This window comes from Lissotriton helveticus, chromosome 1_1 (genome assembly GCF_964261635.1).
Source record: "Lissotriton helveticus chromosome 1_1, aLisHel1.1, whole genome shotgun sequence".
NCBI lineage: Eukaryota > Metazoa > Chordata > Amphibia > Caudata > Salamandridae > Lissotriton > Lissotriton helveticus.
In genome coordinates this window covers 1,655,179,713-1,655,198,383 of record NC_136057.1, presented here as the reverse complement: position 1 = coordinate 1,655,198,383, position 18,671 = coordinate 1,655,179,713, and the positions used below count along the sequence as shown (strand labels likewise).

General features: G+C 45.0%; 1 protein-coding gene across 1 annotated transcript in view; it reads left to right on the top strand.

Annotated features, from left to right (window-relative positions):
- GALNT6 (polypeptide N-acetylgalactosaminyltransferase 6) overlaps nucleotides 1-18,671 on the top strand; it is a 250,105-nt gene that overhangs the window by 221,981 nt on the left and 9,453 nt on the right. The window contains exons 8-10 of the mRNA XM_078688863.1: nucleotides 5,560-5,691; nucleotides 12,273-12,374; nucleotides 14,537-14,695. Of these exons, the coding sequence (XP_078544989.1) occupies nucleotides 5,560-5,691; nucleotides 12,273-12,374; nucleotides 14,537-14,695 (393 nt within the window). The remainder of the gene's footprint in view (nucleotides 1-5,559; nucleotides 5,692-12,272; nucleotides 12,375-14,536; nucleotides 14,696-18,671) is intronic.

Below are 18,671 nucleotides of genomic sequence, written 5' to 3'. Positions count from 1 at the left end.
AAAGGCTATTTTTATACATAACCTTGTGTGGAGTTTCCTTTGTGGTGGGCCTTGGGTGTTGTTGCTGGGGGTGCGTGCGCAAACACTTAACTCACATTGCCTCTGAGTTTAGCCTTACTGCTCGAGTCATGTTACCAAGGGGGTGAGCAGGGGTTATCTTGGCGTGTAACTCCCTTGCCCTGACGTGGAAGTGGTGGTCTCTGACTGACTTTGGTGCAAGCCCTGGCCAGCCAGGGATCCCATTTCTAACACTCCACCAGTAGGAGGCCAAACCATACAGCCAAAAACCTTTTATGAAGGCCGCGCAATAGGCAAGTCTTGTGTCCAACTTTATAGAATGTCAATAATGGCTAGAACACCTACTTTCCTACTCTAAATCGGAGACTCGCCAAAATGGGCAGTTTGTTTATGAAAGCGATTGGACGATTCCAGGCAAACCTGTGCTGCACAAGATTCCATCTGCTCCAAACAATTTTTGGGCATTCAGAAGCTGCTTTCTATCACCTCTGCTAAATCCAACGGTCTAAATGTTGTTATTCTTTCCATTCTAGTTTCAAGATTAAGTCCCATTTCAATTTTAATCTGTGAATTGCCGAAGAGAAAGAAGACAATGTTCTGATTTTTCTCCCTTGACCTTTACTGGAAAATTAGTATTTGGTGAGCAACCATGTCTGGTTAAAACACATTCCATTTTAACAGATGTCCTGCTAAGAAAATGGTGTTCACATCAGCAGCAAAGCAACAGCTTAAGGGGAACTAGCTTGTGCCCCCATTAATAAGGTCTGCAGTGGCTTTCAACAATTAGCTTGTACAATTAGCCATATGGTTACTATTGGTATTTTACTTTTTTTTTAAGCATTGCTTTTTAGGTCTTGCGCCTAGCGTTGCAGTGCGCAGCCCTGCTCGCGCAGCGCGAGACCTCTTGTACGGAATTTAGAAAGCTACCCACACGCTCGTGCGTGTGGTTTTGCTTTCCCCGTCTGGCATTGGCTTGCGCGTGCTTTGAAGAAAAAAAAAACGGCACACGATTAGGCCTTTGAAACGCCCATTACCCATGGTGGCTAGCATGCGCAGCAGCACACGTTCGCCTCGCTGCCGCGCTCCCTCCTCCCGCCCTCTGTGTTTTCTTGTTTGAGATAGTGCGTGCTAAACTCAAATATTTCACTGTTTAATCTAGCTTGTTTAAAATGTTATGGGCCGTCCACGCCGTGCCGAGTGTGTCCGGGGTTGCTCTAACCCTTTCAGGCCCGCGCTGGCCTCTTTATATCTGTGGCTCTGACCCTGCTGCCCCCAGACACACACACAGGCTCAGAGGCTTCAAGGTAAACACAGCCTCTGAGCGCGTGCTGCCCCAAATGGCGCGGGGATACTTGCCCCACAAGGTGTCAATCACACCCAAGCAGACACACAGGAGCCCCCACCCCTGTTAGTTTATTAAATAGTTAAATTACTGAGCAGGATCACAAGTGAGCGCAGGGGACCGGACGCCCTGCTGTGGGGTTGGTTTTGATACATTTTGACTTGTTCATTGGTTTACCTAGTCCTAGACATTATATCTTACGAAACCAGCGGCTTCTCTACAACTTTTATCATACTTAGTTATTACCTAATTTGTTTAACCGCAGAAAGACAGGTACCAGAGGCGTCTTCACTTGCAGCAGCTGCTGAGCTGTGAAACTCAAGTTCCTAATACTAGTGCCGTCTTTGACAATTCATGGATCGAATCCATTTTTTAAAAACGTGTTTTTTAAATTAGAGAATGAGTCGAGATTCTGAATTAATTTTTTTAAGTTATGCTTGTCCAAAATCTTTGTTCAAAGTATACAAATGTATACAATGGTATTTGTATAGTCTGAACGTTGCTGTTTTAATGTCCTGCCTGGAACATTGCAGGTTCCAGCACACTGTTGCATGACACCAAAAGGCCGGGCACGCTTAGGGTGTAACAGAGGTCTTCAGCCTTTAATGGAAATTAGTGTCCCACTCTACTGTACTTTGCCTGCTTTACACAGTGATGTACTTATTACTGTTGTATTATCAGTACGGCCAGGGACAAGCAATTTTTACGAAGTGGGACTTACTTCCTGGTGGTTGAAGCATTACTCTTCACAATCAAAGGTGTCAGGCAATCCACCACCTCTGCAATAGTCTGTTCATACCACTTAAACAAATCCTCGGGGCCTCCCTCCTTCATAACAGATCCATTAAAGGATTGATATTGTGTCACTAATACCATATACTTTTCGCCAATTCTCATTGTCCTGTGTTTGGGGAAGGGAATTTCTAGAGGGATTACAGTTTGCCTTTGTGTGGCATTGTGTGCCCTCGGTTCGCTCCTAATAATTTCCATCACTCTAAAAGACTTGGACTTTTCAAGGAACCATGCTTGGTTAAATATCTGGTCTATTGGGAATTAAATGGCTATCATTCATATATATATATATGTACATCCTGGTCCTGGAGCGAGGCTTACCTGTGAAGAAGTTCCAGGAGGAACGAAACATGTTGGACAGTGCCGCAACCCGTTTGTTTTTTCCATGAATTAAAAGGCTATTAGCTGAGTTTTCAGGTGTGACCAGGTTTCCTTCTTCGAGGGCAAACATTGTTGAAATAAATATCGGCGTGGTTCTGCCGAAGGTCAAACGCCACCACAAGAGCGCCGTGGATCTCCCGCCCTGAACCATTTTACTGACTCGGAAAACCGAAAAGGGAGATTGGCGCCGCCGGGGACCACACCTCGGTATTGGTTCTGGAATCGGCTTCAAACGTAAGCTGACCCGTGAAAACTCACTGCCCGAATTCAGTCAACACGGAAAAACCAACACCGAAAAACACTATCACGCTCCACCCACTGGAGGGTAAATTACTGGCAGTAATTTGATCAAAAAGTCTGAGAAAGTGTGTAAGCGTACAATATCATCACAGAAAGAGACATACCGAGTGAAACACCAAAATGAATATGTGAATTGTCGGACTGAAAATCAAAATACTGCGGACCAAAGCACAACCACAAGTCCCAGAATTCATTTAAAACGGAAGTGATTCCTTAAAAGAAAGCCACTGGAGGCTAGCAAATGAATCTCCAAAACATCGAACTGGGGAGTGATGTGCAATTGGTCCTGGAGCGAGGCTTACCTGTGAAGAAGTTCCAGGAGGAACGAAACATGTTGGACAGTGCCGCAACCCGTTTGTTTTTTCCATGAATTAAAAGGCTATTAGCTGAGTTTTCAGGTGTGACCAGGTTTCCTTCTTCGAGGGCAAACATTGTTGAAATATATATATATATGTGTGTGTGGGCTACTGCATATAACGCATGAAGTTTCCTTTAAAGCAGACAAAACCTGCCTTGATTAGGCACTTTAACCACAGTGGTGCCCCTCCCCCACAGCAAACGTTTTGGAAAAATCACCTCAAGTATTTTGTGTGCTTCCAGCTTTTCACCTTGCAATTTATCCACCACTATAGGCGAGGGACGTAAATTAAAATCCTCTGCAATTAATATTGGGGATAATTGAAACAGGTCCCCCAGGTTCCTCAAATCTTTGCTGAACAGCTGCCATCGTTTATCTATTCCAACCAAGGTTTAGATATACAATTAACCACAATTAGCATATCCATGGACAGGGAATCCTTATACAGATTCAGCAGACAGATCAGCACTCAATCACAGCAGTTCCTAATTAGCACACCGTCTTTAACACATTTCGTAGACATTAAAGGTTAACAGGCCTTGAGATAAACACCAGGCTCCTATTTTAATTGCATCTTTCGTGAATTGCATACAATCATTTTGATACAGAAATTCACCAGCTTACCATGTCTTCTGAAAACAAATAATTTCATTTTCAATCTGTATCTTAGGACCTCATTTAGATTTCGGCGGACATGTTACTCCGACACCAATGTTTCTGATATCCTGTCAGCCAAAATATAATCCCCTTAATATCCTATGGGATTTATATATTGACAGATGGGATATCCGTCACCGTTGTGAAGGAGTAACCCATCTACTAAAATCTAAATCAGGCCCTACGTCAGATCGACTGTCCTACATAGAGTCCTATGTCTTTCACTGTAGATGTTTTTTGGGTTCTCACTATCCTAGTGACCCCTTTTACAATGGGCTGTAACACTGCCATCAAAACAAATAACTAGAAGGCATTGTCATTTACAATGCCAAAAACTCAAACTCTCGCAATTGCAAGACCTATTGCATTGCAAATGCTTGTTTCTCTATCACTGAAAGCAACAACATTAACCAGGATACATTTTTTTTACAGATAATTATGGATTTACCGCAGTTGCCACATAATCTACCACCAGCTCCATAACTTGCAGGTCTAAATAGTAATTAGATTCTAGCTCCATCACTTCAAAAGTAAAAAAAATAAAATAAAAAGCCAAGCACGTGGTGCTGCACCGATATAAGCTCTGTAAAGATTAGTTTCAGTTTCTGATCCACGTATTTCGGTGTTACACTGATGCTAATGAGGAGTTTCTTCGCTGCCGCAGTAGTAATGTGCATTAAAATGACAATGTAGCAAAATAACATATCCACAGATCACGCCAAATTATGCTGCACAGCTTGGTCATCTCTGCCACATAATTTGCACCTCCTGGGCCGCAGAATTTCTGTGATCCTATGTACAGCCAACACATTTTTTACTTCTTTGAATTGTCTATATAGACAGAAATAGTATTCCAAGTAAAGGTAGATAATTCAGTTTGCAGAAACAGGTGGTGAAAAAGATAGTTTGAACAGTAGTAAACAGCACATTGAACACTTAGGCTTAAAGTTGCTCTAATTTACAATTTAAACAATTAGGAGACCACATTTCGCTCAGAGTCACAAATTCAAGTGCCGAAGCCAGGATTAGAATCCTGGTCCCCTTGATCAATAGTTTGCTACTTAGCCGTTAGACAATATTTCCTCCCTGTAAATATGTACTTAACTTCCCATGCTACCTTTTATATCACTGATTGTAGTAGTCTTTAAAGTGTTGACTGTTCTTATTTCGTTAGTTTCATAGCTTAGAAAAAGCATGCCAGTTGGCAGTCTCCATGTTTCTGTTTCAGGGATCTGTATGTGGTGATTGTTGGTCATATATTGGTGATACTCATCTGTTGCTCAGCTTCAAAGAATTGCTAATGAAAGAGGTGGAAGAGGACTGGTGCTTTGACGTGACTAAAGGCGATAGTCCATGAAGCATCCCTGTAAGATTACTGTTAGAGAAGATTCTGGTTCAAGTTTAGATGTTTGGCCATCATTAGGCATCTATGTAAACATATCGAGGGAAACCGCTACCAGATGAATTAAAAAAGGAATACTACAAGACTGTGGCATCCAGTACCATTTGACCCAAACCCAACAACTTTCAAACAATATCAGGCGTTCCATAAAGGACTTGACATGGATCCGTCAGAATGGGTTTGGAGTAAGACCTCGCTGCAGCAGAGATTGTTTCTGTTGAAACTATTTTTCATTATTTCTTGAAGGAGTTATGCTATGTTCGCTGAATTTAAAAAAATGTGTTTCCTTCTTTCTGTGATTTTGACTAGAACAATTTCGGTGATCTCACTGAGCGGTACCAACTGAAGGAGAGACTTCACTGCAAGAATTTCACCTGGTACCTGCAGAACATCTATCCAGAGATGTTCATCCCAGACCTGACACCAACCTTCTATGGAGCGGTAAGCAGTCACTGTGGCAAGAGGGCCACTCTTGTTGATTCTTATCCAGGAATGGTGGTAAATGAAAGAATTTGTTTAATGTAGACTTACCCCATGCAAAGAAGAGGTGGCCTCTAGTTACCAAAAACGACACCTTGGTAATAACCAGATGACCCTGAAAAAGAATTCTCTTCCGTTCCTTTCTGTTCAGTATTGGAGGTTAGCAACGGGTACATCAACACAGAGTTGGTACTTTTAGGGTATTTCTGTCCCCCTCCCTACATTAGTTACCCCGTAAATCACCATCATGTTTCAGCAGATATCAAAGGTGGGCATGTCTGTTGATGCAAAACTGTACATAAGGGGCCTTCAGGTACCCCAATTTCACTCTGCACAGAATCGGCCCACTCAGGCCTCAAAGTTAATCTTAAATATCATGCACATCTGCCTCTTAGGTACATTTTATAGGAAAGGGCCACTTTTCGACAGTCACCCCCACGGTTTTGCTCACTGGTACTGATGTTGATTGGTGGTGCACTGGGTCCTTGCTAACTAGGCCCCAGGCCAGTGTTCTTTCCCAATAAAGAAAACAAATGTTCAATTGTAACCCAATTTGAAAGGACGTTAGCACCCATGTAAGTCCTTAGTAAATGGTACCAAGGGCATGGGTACTAAAGAGGGTCCCTAAGAGCTGAAGCATGTATTGTACCACCCAAAGGACCCAGCACACAGACTGCATTTAGACTGCCATTACAGGATGAGTGAAGTGGTGCAAACCATTCTGAAAACACAACATGGCACCCTGTGTGCCATGCAAAACACACAAGATGATGGACGGAATGTTGCACAATGGCAAAACATTCACCCCCAGTCACAGATCTGGGTTTAATCCATCGTTATTTTGCTCACCAAGCCACCCCGGTTCAGACATGGCCATATGCGAATCAGTCTTGACCCTGTGCCACATGGGAACAGTCCAGCCCGAACTGCCAAGCCATGTCTTCCCTGGACCGGAATCAAGCATCCTAGGACCGGTTTCTGGCTATCAGCCGTCTTCAGCCAGGATAGCTTGACTCCAGTGGCTTAGTGAGCACGGGACCCACGTCTGGGCATACCCTTCCCACATAGGGTGAACAGCAAAACACACAAGATGATGGACGGAATGTTGCACAATGGCAAAACATTCACCCCCAGTCACAGATCTGGGTTTAATCCATCGTTATTTTGCTCACCAAGCCACCCCAGTTCAGACATAGCCATATGTGTGTTTTGCTGTGCTAGGATGCTGTGCCATTGTGCACCATTCGGTCCATCATCTTGTGTGTTTCCCTGTGTGCCATGCCCATGTACACTGCATGTTCTACACATAAGTCACCCTTACAGCAGACCTTAGAGCCCTAAGGCTGGGAGCATTATATTACATTTGAGGGTGCATCTGCATGAGCAGATGTGTCCCTGTAATGCCTAGTTCCATTTCTAGACATTGCAAGTGATCAGGAAGCCATCTTCAAGACATGTACTGGGCACTGGGCATTACAAGTTACCCAGCTACATGATGGCTTCACGGAAAGTAATGGTGTTTGGTATCAAACACCTTGTCCTAATAATTCAGTACTGATAACAGTATTGGATTTATTATGACATGCACCCTGAGGGTACCTCAAAGGTGCCCCCTGAAACCCTCTAGTCACATAGTTTCTGGCTCACTGGCATCTTACAGCGTGCCACCACAGACTAGTTTCTGACCCCCTGCAAAGGAGAGCCCTTGCTCTGAGGTCAGAAAGAATGCCTGCTCTGGCGGATGGTGTTCACACCTCGACCAGCAGGATGGCTAGCAGATTAGCATCTCAAGGCCAGATGCCTAAAAGCCTCTCCCATATTTGAAATGCAACCGTGTCTTCCCCCCAGACCTGGGTAACACCAACCCCCTGTCCTGAGGCCCATTTGGCACCAGAGCAGGCTCGACATTAGATAGTCAGTGGGTGTGTCACACCTACAGGCTAAAATCACCAGACCCTATCCGCACAGCTAAATGGCAGAGCTCCTTCTGCCCAATTAAATCATCAAAATACTTGTGTTAGCTTCTGTCTTATTTAATTTTCATACAATGTGTTAATTCAACTCTTTCAGGTTCAAAAACTGATTTTACACAAATTATGAATCAACAAAAAATTGACATTTTTCAATGCCCTGAGCTAGACATATAATTTCCTGTCTAACCATAAACAAGAAAGATAAATTGGGTGTTAAATTAAAAATTTCTTCCAGTCCCAATGCATTTCGGGAATGATCCCTTCGTCAGGGGTACTGTAGAGAAAATAAAACATACGAAAACATATATGATCCGACATCCAGCATATAAACTAAACAACATATCAGCATCCATGCATCAGTGCAATGTGACTTACTCCAAAGTCCGTTTTCTAGGTCCCATGTTTCCTGGAAGGCTTATTATGTCATGGCATTGAATATAATTAATCCATGATGGGTCATTTCGTTTATTATGCAAACCTGCAATATTCCAACTTAAAAATTTTCGTGAAGTTTTATTGTCTAGTAATTGTCTATTATCCCCGTTACTTGAAACATGATTATTTAGTCAATCATTAGAATCCATATCGGTCAGTACTGAGAATCTATTTTCTGTAGTGGTCGGTATAAGAGAATCATTGACTGGGGGCGGGTTTTTACTATGTTGCACTGTAATCCAACCACCCTGTCTAAGCTCAGTCTGTCTTGCCTGATAGGAATATTTGGATGTGTAAGGCTTCCCTGTAAAACACGTAGGTGGTAGGGTCAGCCTATTCAAGTGATTAACTGGATAGATGTCAGGTGGATAGAAATAACCCAGTGGTAAGGGTCTAATACAAGTACCTTTAAGTTCAGAACCGTCCCAAAACAGTCTGTTTGCAACATTAGGGAGGTTAAAATTGATAACCACACAATCCCCAGATAGGCATTTACGCCGTCTACCTACCCATTCTGCCCGTCTTGCAGAAATGATGTTCTTAGGAATGTCATTTCCCCCACTACAGAATTGAGAGCACCAATTTTGAGTCCTAGCCAATAGATCGTGATCAGTTTCTATCATACCAGGTCTCAAAGGTGGAATTCCAGTTAAGACGGCTACTAGAGGGGCCGCATCAGGAGGAAGGTGCAAAAAGTGGTTCCTATTCTGGGGAGGTTTGCTAGGGGGAAACGGTGGTGAGCTTGTCTTCATGTCACCTGCTTGAGGTAGTACTTTATCGGGCATACCCTGCTGACCCCCAGGGAATGACTGAGATTCTCTAGACTCTCTAGACCCCACAGCGTCATCACAAATCTGACTCACAACTGTTTCATTAGCTACACACGGCCCAGAAAGAATGTTGGGTCTGGTCCCCCGATCCTTCTGGACCAATGTCCTATTAGTTTGTGCTTTATACTCTTTAACGAAATTATCAAGATTTTTACATTTGTCCAGTAGTCTGTGTACACAGGAGTTAAGAGTATCCACAATATCTTTAGCAATAGCAACAAGGGCCGGCTCTAGGCGGGACTCAAACATCCCCTCCACTAATTCAGCCATGTAGTTCATGGCCCTTGCATCAAATGGAACGACTGAATCGGCCAGGTCCGGGTCCAAAGTAGGCTTGTTGTTTTTAATGTGACCTTTCTTTGTAAGCCTGTGTTTTGCCTTTACCCCCGTACGTTTATGTTCTTGTGGGGGTACCGGACCACAGTCATGTTCTTGTGCCGTAAGGGATGATACTACTGATGGTATGGGGGCCTGAGGTGGTTGTACAATAGCAATAACAGGCTCAAGGGGGACAGGGGCTGCACTGATTAGAAGTGGGGCATGTTGTGAGACAGTAATGGAAGAATCCCTGGAATCAAGGCCAAGCTCCTTTTCAGCGATGGCAATTTCCTCATTTAAGGCTCCCACAGCAGAAGTTAGATAAGAGATTATGGTGTCTTGTTTCTTAGCCACCTTAGGTTTCTTACCGTCCTTGTCGTTATCCTGTCTCATTAGCTTACGTTTCCCCATGACGGCAGCCAAAGGATATGGCCTGTCCTCTGTCGTCCCCTGACGGCCACAGACGGCCCGCCCTCTGCCCGGGCTCTGCCCGGGGCCGTCCGCGCGCGTCCGCGACGCGGAGGAAGCTGTTCCCTTTTGTGCGCCTCCTGGCGCTTTCCACAGGAAGAGGAAGCGGTGTGGTTGCAGAGCAGGCTGGGAGCTGTAGTCCAATTACAGCATCAGGAACCCAGCGGCGCTGCGTGGTTTTGCCTGTCAGCGTGCAGCAAGCGGTAAAGCGCTGTGACCCCTCCTGGAGCCGGTGTGCGCTCAGCAATGACCCCCACTCCTCTGTGGAAGCTGTTCCCTTTTGTGCACCTCCTGGCGCTTTCCACAGGAAGAGGAAGCGGTGTGGTTGCAGAGCAGGCTGGGAGCTGTAGTCCAATTACAGCATCAGGAACCCAGCGGCGCTGCGTGGTTTTGCCTGTCAGCGTGCAGCATGCGGTAAAGCGCTGTGACCCCTCCTGGAGCCGGTGTGCGCTCAGCAATGACCCCCACTCCTCTGTGGAAGCTGTTCCCTTTTGTGCGCCTCCTGGCGCTTTCCACAGGAAGAGGAAGCGGTGTGGTTGCAGAGCAGGCTGGGAGCTGTAGTCCAATTACAGCATCAGGAACCCAGCGGCGCTGCGTGGTTTTGCCTGTCAGCGTGCAGCAAGCGGTAAAGCGCTGTGACCCCTCCTGGAGCCGGTGTGCGCTCAGCAATGACCCCCACTCACACTTGTTTTTTACATCGTTTTGCTGATCATCGGGCCCACCGAGAGAGAGCATCACTCCAGGAAGAGGGTTTCATGGTTTCAAGAGGTCAGGCCTGTGTCTCCATCAAGTTTCAAGACAGTAGACCTTACAGGAGCCTCCCTGCACCAATTCCCTGCCTACCGGAGCACTTGCAGCAACCAAGGCTTGTTGAGTGTTTAGCCCAGACACCACTGCCGTCAAAGAGACCTGCACGACAAGGGACTTCAGGATCAATAAGGCTTACTACAAGAGTGACCCTGCTGTCTTGGTTTCCCCCCCATTCTAATGGTCTAACTGAGAACTGTGAGAGCCTCCAACGCAAGTGGCCAGCTGGCCAAACACTTCAGCTCCCGAGCCCATCAAATCAGGTTCACAACAACCGACTGTGCCCCCTTGCTCCAAAGTCCCTCACACATGAGCCCTCCCTTTGGTTTTTGCCAGACTTGTCCCCAAGTACCCCCTTGCAGCCTTTGTTTCCAGGTGTCCATTGACTTCAGCGGTGTTTCGCTCGAGGCTACCATTCCGTCCAGCCCTGCCACACCGGGACAGGCCAGTGCAGGTAAACCTGCTGGTGGTTCTTTGGTCATTGGCCCCCTTGCACCTTAATTTCAAAAGGGGCACCCAAGCTTTGAATACAAGTATTGTTTGCAATATATGTCTTTCCTCCCATAGGATAACATTACCATGTTCGAGGCTCATACCTCAAAAACCGTTATTTGTGTATTTTCTTGTAAAATGTATAACTTCGAGAGTACTTACCTGAATCCAATTATCTTGGTGTCTAAAATATATATAATATATGCGTAGTTTTTATAAATTGGTCTTGGAATGCTTCTTGAGTGTGTGTACCACTTATTGACTCTGTGTTTGCAACAAATGCTTAACACTCCCCTCTGATAAGCCTAAACTGCTTGTCCACACTACCACAAATAGAGCATCTGGGATTATTAAAGTAAAACCTGTAATCCAATAAGGGTCGTCTGGATTTTTTGTATGGTGTGCCCTTACATTGGCCCACTAAATTAAAAAAAACTTCCTACGCATTTGAAATATATATATTTTTTTGTGTGCCATTTTGTGCCTAGAAGCCACATACCAGTGCTAGTTCGTTTGCAGAGAATAATCAGCCTTATGTACATCTCTCTGGGGTAAGAGGGAAACCACATTTCCTCAGGCTGGAGCACTCTGGAGGTCGGGAAACACTGTTGTGAACTGCTGCCCAGTGTAAGAGGGAGGGAGTCCGGGTGTGGAGAAGAGAGGACATTTTTGCCTTCAGATTGTTTTGAAGGTTGTTGAGCATTGTTGGTCCTTCATTTGTGAACGTAAGAAGTTCACGAGCTGTGCACCCATGATCTGAATTCCTTTGCTTCCTTGAGTTTTCTAAATAAACCTTGTTTGTGTGGTCAACTTTGCATTGATGAGACCTGGAGTACTCAAAGATTGCAAGTTAACACTAATTTCCAAATAATACTCTACTTGTAGTCCACAATCTAGTAAATGTACCCCAAGAATGGCTCTACTCTGAGGATGGAGGGAGAATACCTATACCAGCCCAGACTCTGGAAGTCAATATGCCTATATTAATCACCTACAATTCATTATAATGGCCACATTTCCCCTAATCTGCCCTAGATCTATGTCTAGTGTACATATTCTGCTTTGGTAATAAGGCAGTTGAAGCCATTTTGTTCTCTGTGCATTACGTTACCCTCCAAGTTAAATGAAACTTGGTCACCTCTAGCAAATGCATGTTGGATACATGGCTCTGCTGAAATTTGCAGTTAATCCCTTTGGCGTTTGCTTCTTTCTCGTGCAGGTTAAAAATGAAGGAACCCAAAACTGCCTTGATGTTGGTGAAAACAATCACGGAGGGAAACCACTCATCATGTACCCCTGCCATGGAATGGGAGGCAATCAGGTATGTAGGGAATAGTGAGTGGGGTCGAGCAAAAAAGCCACGAAATGTGTATCCTTGTTGGGTTAGCTGGAATGTGGTCAGACATGGCTGTGACCAGGGCTGGGGCAGCTTACAAACTATATTATCTAAGAGTGCAGCAGCAATGAACAACTACATTAATGGCTGGATGGACAGGCGAACAGAGAAACAGTCAGGGGGGGGCACAGATGTTCCCACATTGCTGGTATTGACCGATTTTACTCCTCAGACTCGAGCGAGGGACAGCTGTTGAGACTATTGGGAGTTCTCAAACATTTCTGGATGTACTGCCTGCAAGGACAACCACATGGGCATTTTACACAGTTGGAGTTCCACTAATTGGATGAATTGCCCTACAACATAGAGGGAATTGGAGGGGTTTGCTGCATTTAAATGAAGGAGGTGCCATATGGGAATTCCAAGACTAGCCAGGCACGTAGAGATACAAACTGGACCCAACTGTAGAGTTTTCTTAATGCCATGATCTGACAGATATTGGGGGCAAGCTTTGATGAACGAACCGCCCACACATAAAGGGCTTCATATACTCTACACAACTACTGGAAGAACTAGAGCGGTCTACTATATTGAGCACTCCATGATCAAGACAATCGAATATTGGTTAGCCTGCTGGTGAAATGGGCCACACAGATCTTGTTAAGGACCTAGATGATGAAGACTGGGTGCATATTCTAAATAACTCCACAAGGTGTTCCAGAAATACCCAAATTGTTTTGATTTACTTCAGTTGCTTGCATGGACTATCCATCACACTCAAGAGAATCACTAGGTTCTGGCCAGGTCAGGGATATCAGCACAATGCTCTAAATGTGGGTGTGAAGTCTCACACTTCTGGCATATGTTCTGGAACTGGGCAAACTTGAAAACATATTGGGAGAGGCAGTTTAACTGTACACTTGACATCTGCCTCCTGGGCCTACTCGTGCCCCAAGACTAAAAAAGTCTCTAAAAGATGTATAGACCCAGGGCTAATATTGGCCAAACTGCTGATAGCAATGACCTGGAAAGCAAGAGATGGACCCCATTTGCGCAAGTGGTGACGGAATGTGATAAGATGGACGGACTTTGAGAGCATCTTCTACACTCTACACGTGGAACCAAGAGGGGGATGAAGAAACCTGACTTTGCATAGATGTGGGACATGATAATTTCTTGATTTGTAGGCAGTGACACAGGTAATAGATGATCGGACCACTGAAACGTGGATAGGGCCACAAAATACGGTCTAGGCAAGTATTGGGATGGCATTTACGGTGATTACTATGCATTGCAGATCAACTACTACAAACCTATAACCACAGCACTATAAGAACTTCAGCAGGGAAATAAACAGAGACGTTATCTACTTAATGCTAACCACAGGGACTCGGTTTACTAGTGTTTTCCCAAACAATACCAGTGACAACAAATTTGTCGAAAAAGACTAATCATAAAATTGGTGGAAGAGCAGCAAATTGATTAAACATATTGATACTATTTGAGCAATATGGCACTGATATTGAAAAATGATTGTCTGATGCACTACTTATTTTTCTGAAAAATAATAAAATTGTGTTCTTTCAAAAAAAAAAAAAAGGAGGGAAGCAGGGATGAAAAGATTCAAGGAAGAATTAGATAAAGAGACAGGAAGTGTAGGGTGGTGGAAGAAATAGACATTGGAGGAATCAAGACTAACTGATCCTGGTATTCAGCAGCCCCCGCATTCAGCAGCGCCAGCGATGGAGGCCTAAGAAAACTGTAGGTCCCTACACTTGGTTTTTGTTTATACAAACTAAGTATGGAAGTGTGTACGCTCTGAAATGCCAATGAAGTGAAATGTTCGGTACCAGGAAAAATAACCAGTATTAAAAAAAAAACATAAGGTGACCCAATTAGTAGACCTTAACGGTTGAGGCTCTCCTTTCTCGTGATGTTCATTAAACTGTTTCTGAAAGGGATGTTTTTTTAATCTGGTGAATGAAGGTGGTACTGAGACAGATTTTTTTAAAATCATAATTTCTATGCTAAGTGGTATTGCTTGATTTAGTCCGCCGTCCTCTAAGTCACCCCCCGCATTTTAAGGGGATTGCTAAAACTGTCTCGTGCACTGATCAGTACTGAGGTTTTTCCCACCTCTTTTGCAGTACTTCGAATACAGCACTCACAAAGAACTGCGACACAACATCGCCAAGCAGCTGTGCCTGCGCGCGCCGCGCTCTACGGCCCCCGTTGAGCTCTCTGAATGCCAGTTTCGAGGAAAAGGCACGTCTGTAAGCGGAATGGAGGAGTGGCAAATAACGAGGGTAAGCTTAAGGGGTGTCAGGAGGAGTATGACATCCCTCCCCCCAGCTCTGTGCTGTTCATTGAAGTGGTTTCACTTGCGTATGGTGGTGTTTTCTATTGTATTGTGATTGCATTTATATAGCGCTTACTACCACTGACGAGGTGTCGAATCGCTTTTTTCGGCTATTAGCAGGCTACTCCGGAACCCATAAAGGATTAGTATAGTGAAATATGAAAGTAATTTGAGTGGTGGATAGGATAGTATTTGGATTCAGAAGGGTAGCATATCAAGGTACTTGCTTTATGCATGGCGAATTAGGACTAAAACTTTAGCTACCCCCTAGAACTACTCTTCCTATGGCTATTAAGTAGTTTGAAAACTACTGCAATTGCCTTTTTTATATAGTTTTTATATTAAATAAGTAGTAAAATGTATTTTTATTTTTGTATAGTAGTTTTTATATTAATGGTGCTGTAAAATGTTTCTTTTTAGAATTGTATTTTACGAGTATGTTTTTACTTGGTGAAGTAAATTATCATAAATTGATCGAATAAATTACTTACTAAAGATTGTTAGTTCGACCTTTTGGTATCCCATACCTGGCTACCATACATTTTTATTGAAAAATGCCAAAAACTGTTTCTTGGTGCTGCGACAGAATAGAAGACAATCGATTAAATGGAGTCAGAATACATAACAAACTCACAAGCCGTAAAAGAAAAGAGAAATATGTAGAACACAGACGATGCACAATTTATATCACAGTTCTAGGCAATAACCTTGTTCCACGTCAAGATTTTACCATCTGCGAAGGGGAGGTTATTTCCTACTTTAAATCCAAAGATTTCGATGTAATTAAACCTTTCTCGCACTTTCTCACACATGCTTTTGCTCAGTAGTACCAGGCAGAAAACCAAAACTAGTACCAGGCAGAAAACCAAAACAAGCCCCGATATAATGTTTAAGTAAGCCGCATTCGGCAAGAGGCCGCATCTAGAGTAATGTTCAAAGTGTCATGGCAGCCCATCCTACTCTGAAAGCACACCATCGGCAAAATGGCAGTGTAAGAATGTCCAGCAACGCCCGGTCTCTCTCTTTCTTGCAAACACAAAGGTTAACTTTCTCTGTTTTCCCCTTTTAGTACCTCTAGCTTTTTCTTTCTCCCACAATCTTTTTTGTTTCTCTTTCACTTTCTCACCTTCTTTCTCTCACACTTTCTTTCCCGGTCTCCTTCTATCACCCCTTTTACTTTATCTCACTTCACTTTCTCTTGCTTTCTTTCTCACCTATACTTTCTTTTGCTCTCACTTTTCTTTTCAATTCTTTCTTGCTTTCTCTACTAATTTCTAACTGCCTCTTTTTCTTTCATTTGGTCTTTGTTGCTCTCTCATCTGTCTTTCTCAGTTTTTTTCACACTTTATCAATTTCACTACCACTTTCTTTGTCTGCATCTTTCTCGTTCTCTCTTTCAATGTAATTGTTTTTATATATTTTTTGTTTTCCATTCTGTTGCTGTCTCCATTTTTAGGTCTCGGCCTGCGTAGGCTGCGCTTGCGCAGTCTCGCTGGCGAGATTTTATGTTTCTAGAGTATGGGGCTTTAACCCGCCCCTCTTCTCCGTTGGCTGGCCTCCTAAGTGCTGGCCAGCCATTGGAGAAGAGGTTTGTCTGTCCATTTAAGCCCTGTCTTTTTTGGATTCGAGGGTGTGTTTTTTAGGTTCTTTCTCTCCTCTTCCCATCGGCTGGAATTTTACATTCCAGCCAATGGGAAGAGGAGAGAAAGAAAAACACGCCCCCAGTCTGAAAATGATGGGGAGTTTCTCCGATCCATTTCTGCTGGACCTCAGAGAAACATGGCGGTGTTCATGGCGTGGTCCGAGGTTCATGGCCGTGTAATGCCTCCTGAAAGTAACTACAGGTTCGTACCTGTTCCCACTGTTAACACAAACAGCGAGCGGCGCCTGTCTTACTACCGCCATGTATGCTATTCAACGTGCCTCTGTGGAAATAACTGCCTTGGCGTGTTGGGTATGCCTTTGCCCCTGTCGTATATTTTTGCCATGCCTCTCCATACCAGTGTTTAGTATTTTTATAGTTTCCATTAGTTTCGCCACTTTAAAACGTAATGTCATAAAAATGTATACGAAAATAAAAATGTGTTTTAGCTTATGATTCTGTTTACCTTGTAAGCAATTTTCTTGGTCTACCCTGATAACTGTGTTGGAGAATACGTACGTTTAGTACATTTTCTGTTTCCATCTCCGGGCGGGAGCGCGCTTATCACTTCCTCCTGTGGGGTACGCGCACGCAATCACGCGCTCTCTAACTCCTCGGCCCCTCCCTCACCTTTCATTTGTGAGCCCGCTAGCGGGCTGTGGCAGTTGGCAGCAGTAGGAAGAGCAGGTGGCAGGAAGCGACGCGCGCTCCGTGTGTGTGTGTGTGCGTGCGCGAGGAGGAGGAGAGGCCGCGGCGCGAGCCCCGTGTGCGAAGAGCGGTGTAGAAGAGCGAGTGAGGTAGCGGCCCCACCATGAACCCCAGCTGTGCGCGCTGCAGCAAGATAGTCTACCCAACTGAGAAGGTCAACTGTCTGGACAAGGTAAGGCTCCTGGGGGGGATTGGAGAAAGAATGCTTCACAAGCAACCATCATCCCCCATCATACTTGCAGATGGCAGATTCCTACCCACTGTGGGAGGAAAGAGACTTTACCGTTGCGCCCCTTAAGGAACCACAGGAAGAAAGTGAGCCCCAATTCACATCTCGGAAGGCAAGAGCCCCTTCACACGTCCCTGGCGAACGGTGTAGTATGCCCCCATACAATCGGATGATGGGAGGAGGCCCACGTCACTGGGGAGACATGCAACCCCAGGGCTCGCTCTTAAAGTGCTGCACGCTCCGTTTGGAGAAATGACACCTCACTAATAACCGTGTGAGGAGAAGACATCCCAAGCACACCTCAGGGGGAGAGTACCTCCAGTGACACATCTAGAGTGAGCGGGCTTCTGTACTCTTCCCTAGGACATCGCCACTCCCACCTCTGCATAAGAAACGCTTACACGCGCTGTACAGCATCAGCGAGTGCCAGAATACACCTAGGGTGAGATTGTACCCGCATAGAACCTTGAGGGAACCTGTACATACTCAGTGTCATGGCACACTGCTGGGTGAGAGCTCTCCAGAAACACCCATATGATGATGATGGGGTACCCTGCCACATAACGGAGGCTTCCAAGCATCTCAACACACCTGTGGGAGTGTGCCAAGGAGGGAGTGCTTCCGGCAGTGAGTTCCTGGGGTGAGGGTGTGTGTGTGTGTGGCTCTGTGTGTGTGTGTGTGTGTGTGTGTGGCTCTGTGTGTGTGTGTGTGTGGCTCTGTGTGTGTGTGTGTGTGTGGCTCTGTGTGTGTGTGTGTGTGTGTGTGTGGCTCTGTGTGTGTGTGTGTGTGTGTGTGTGTGTGTGTGTGTGTGTGTGTGTGTGTGTGTGTGTGGCTCTGTGTGTGTGTGTGTGTGGCTCTGTGTGTGTGTGTGTGTGTGTGTGTGTGTGTGTGTGTGGCTGTGTGTGTGTGTGTGTGTGTGGCTCTGTGTGTGTGTGTGTGTGTGTGTGTGGCTCTGTGTGTGTGTGTGTGTGTGTGTGTGGCTCTGTGTGTGTGTGTGTGTGGCTCTGTGTGTGTGTGTGTGTGTGGCTCTCTGTGTGTGTGTGTGTGTGGCTCTCTGTGTGTGTGTGTGTGTGTGGCTCTGTGTGTGTGTGTGTGTGTGTGTGTGTGTGTGTGTGGCTCTGTGTGTGTGTGTGTGGCTCTCTGTGTGTGTGTGTGTGTGGCTCTCTGTGTGTGTGTGTGTGTGTGTGTGTGGGTGGCTCTCTGTGTGTGTGTGTGGGTGGCTCTCTGTGTGTGTGTGTGGGTGGCTCTCTGTGTGTGGGTGGCTCTCTGTGTGTGTGTGTGTGTGTGTGTGTGTGTGTGTGGCTCTCTGTGTGTGTGTGGCTGTGTGTGTGTGTGTGTGTGTGT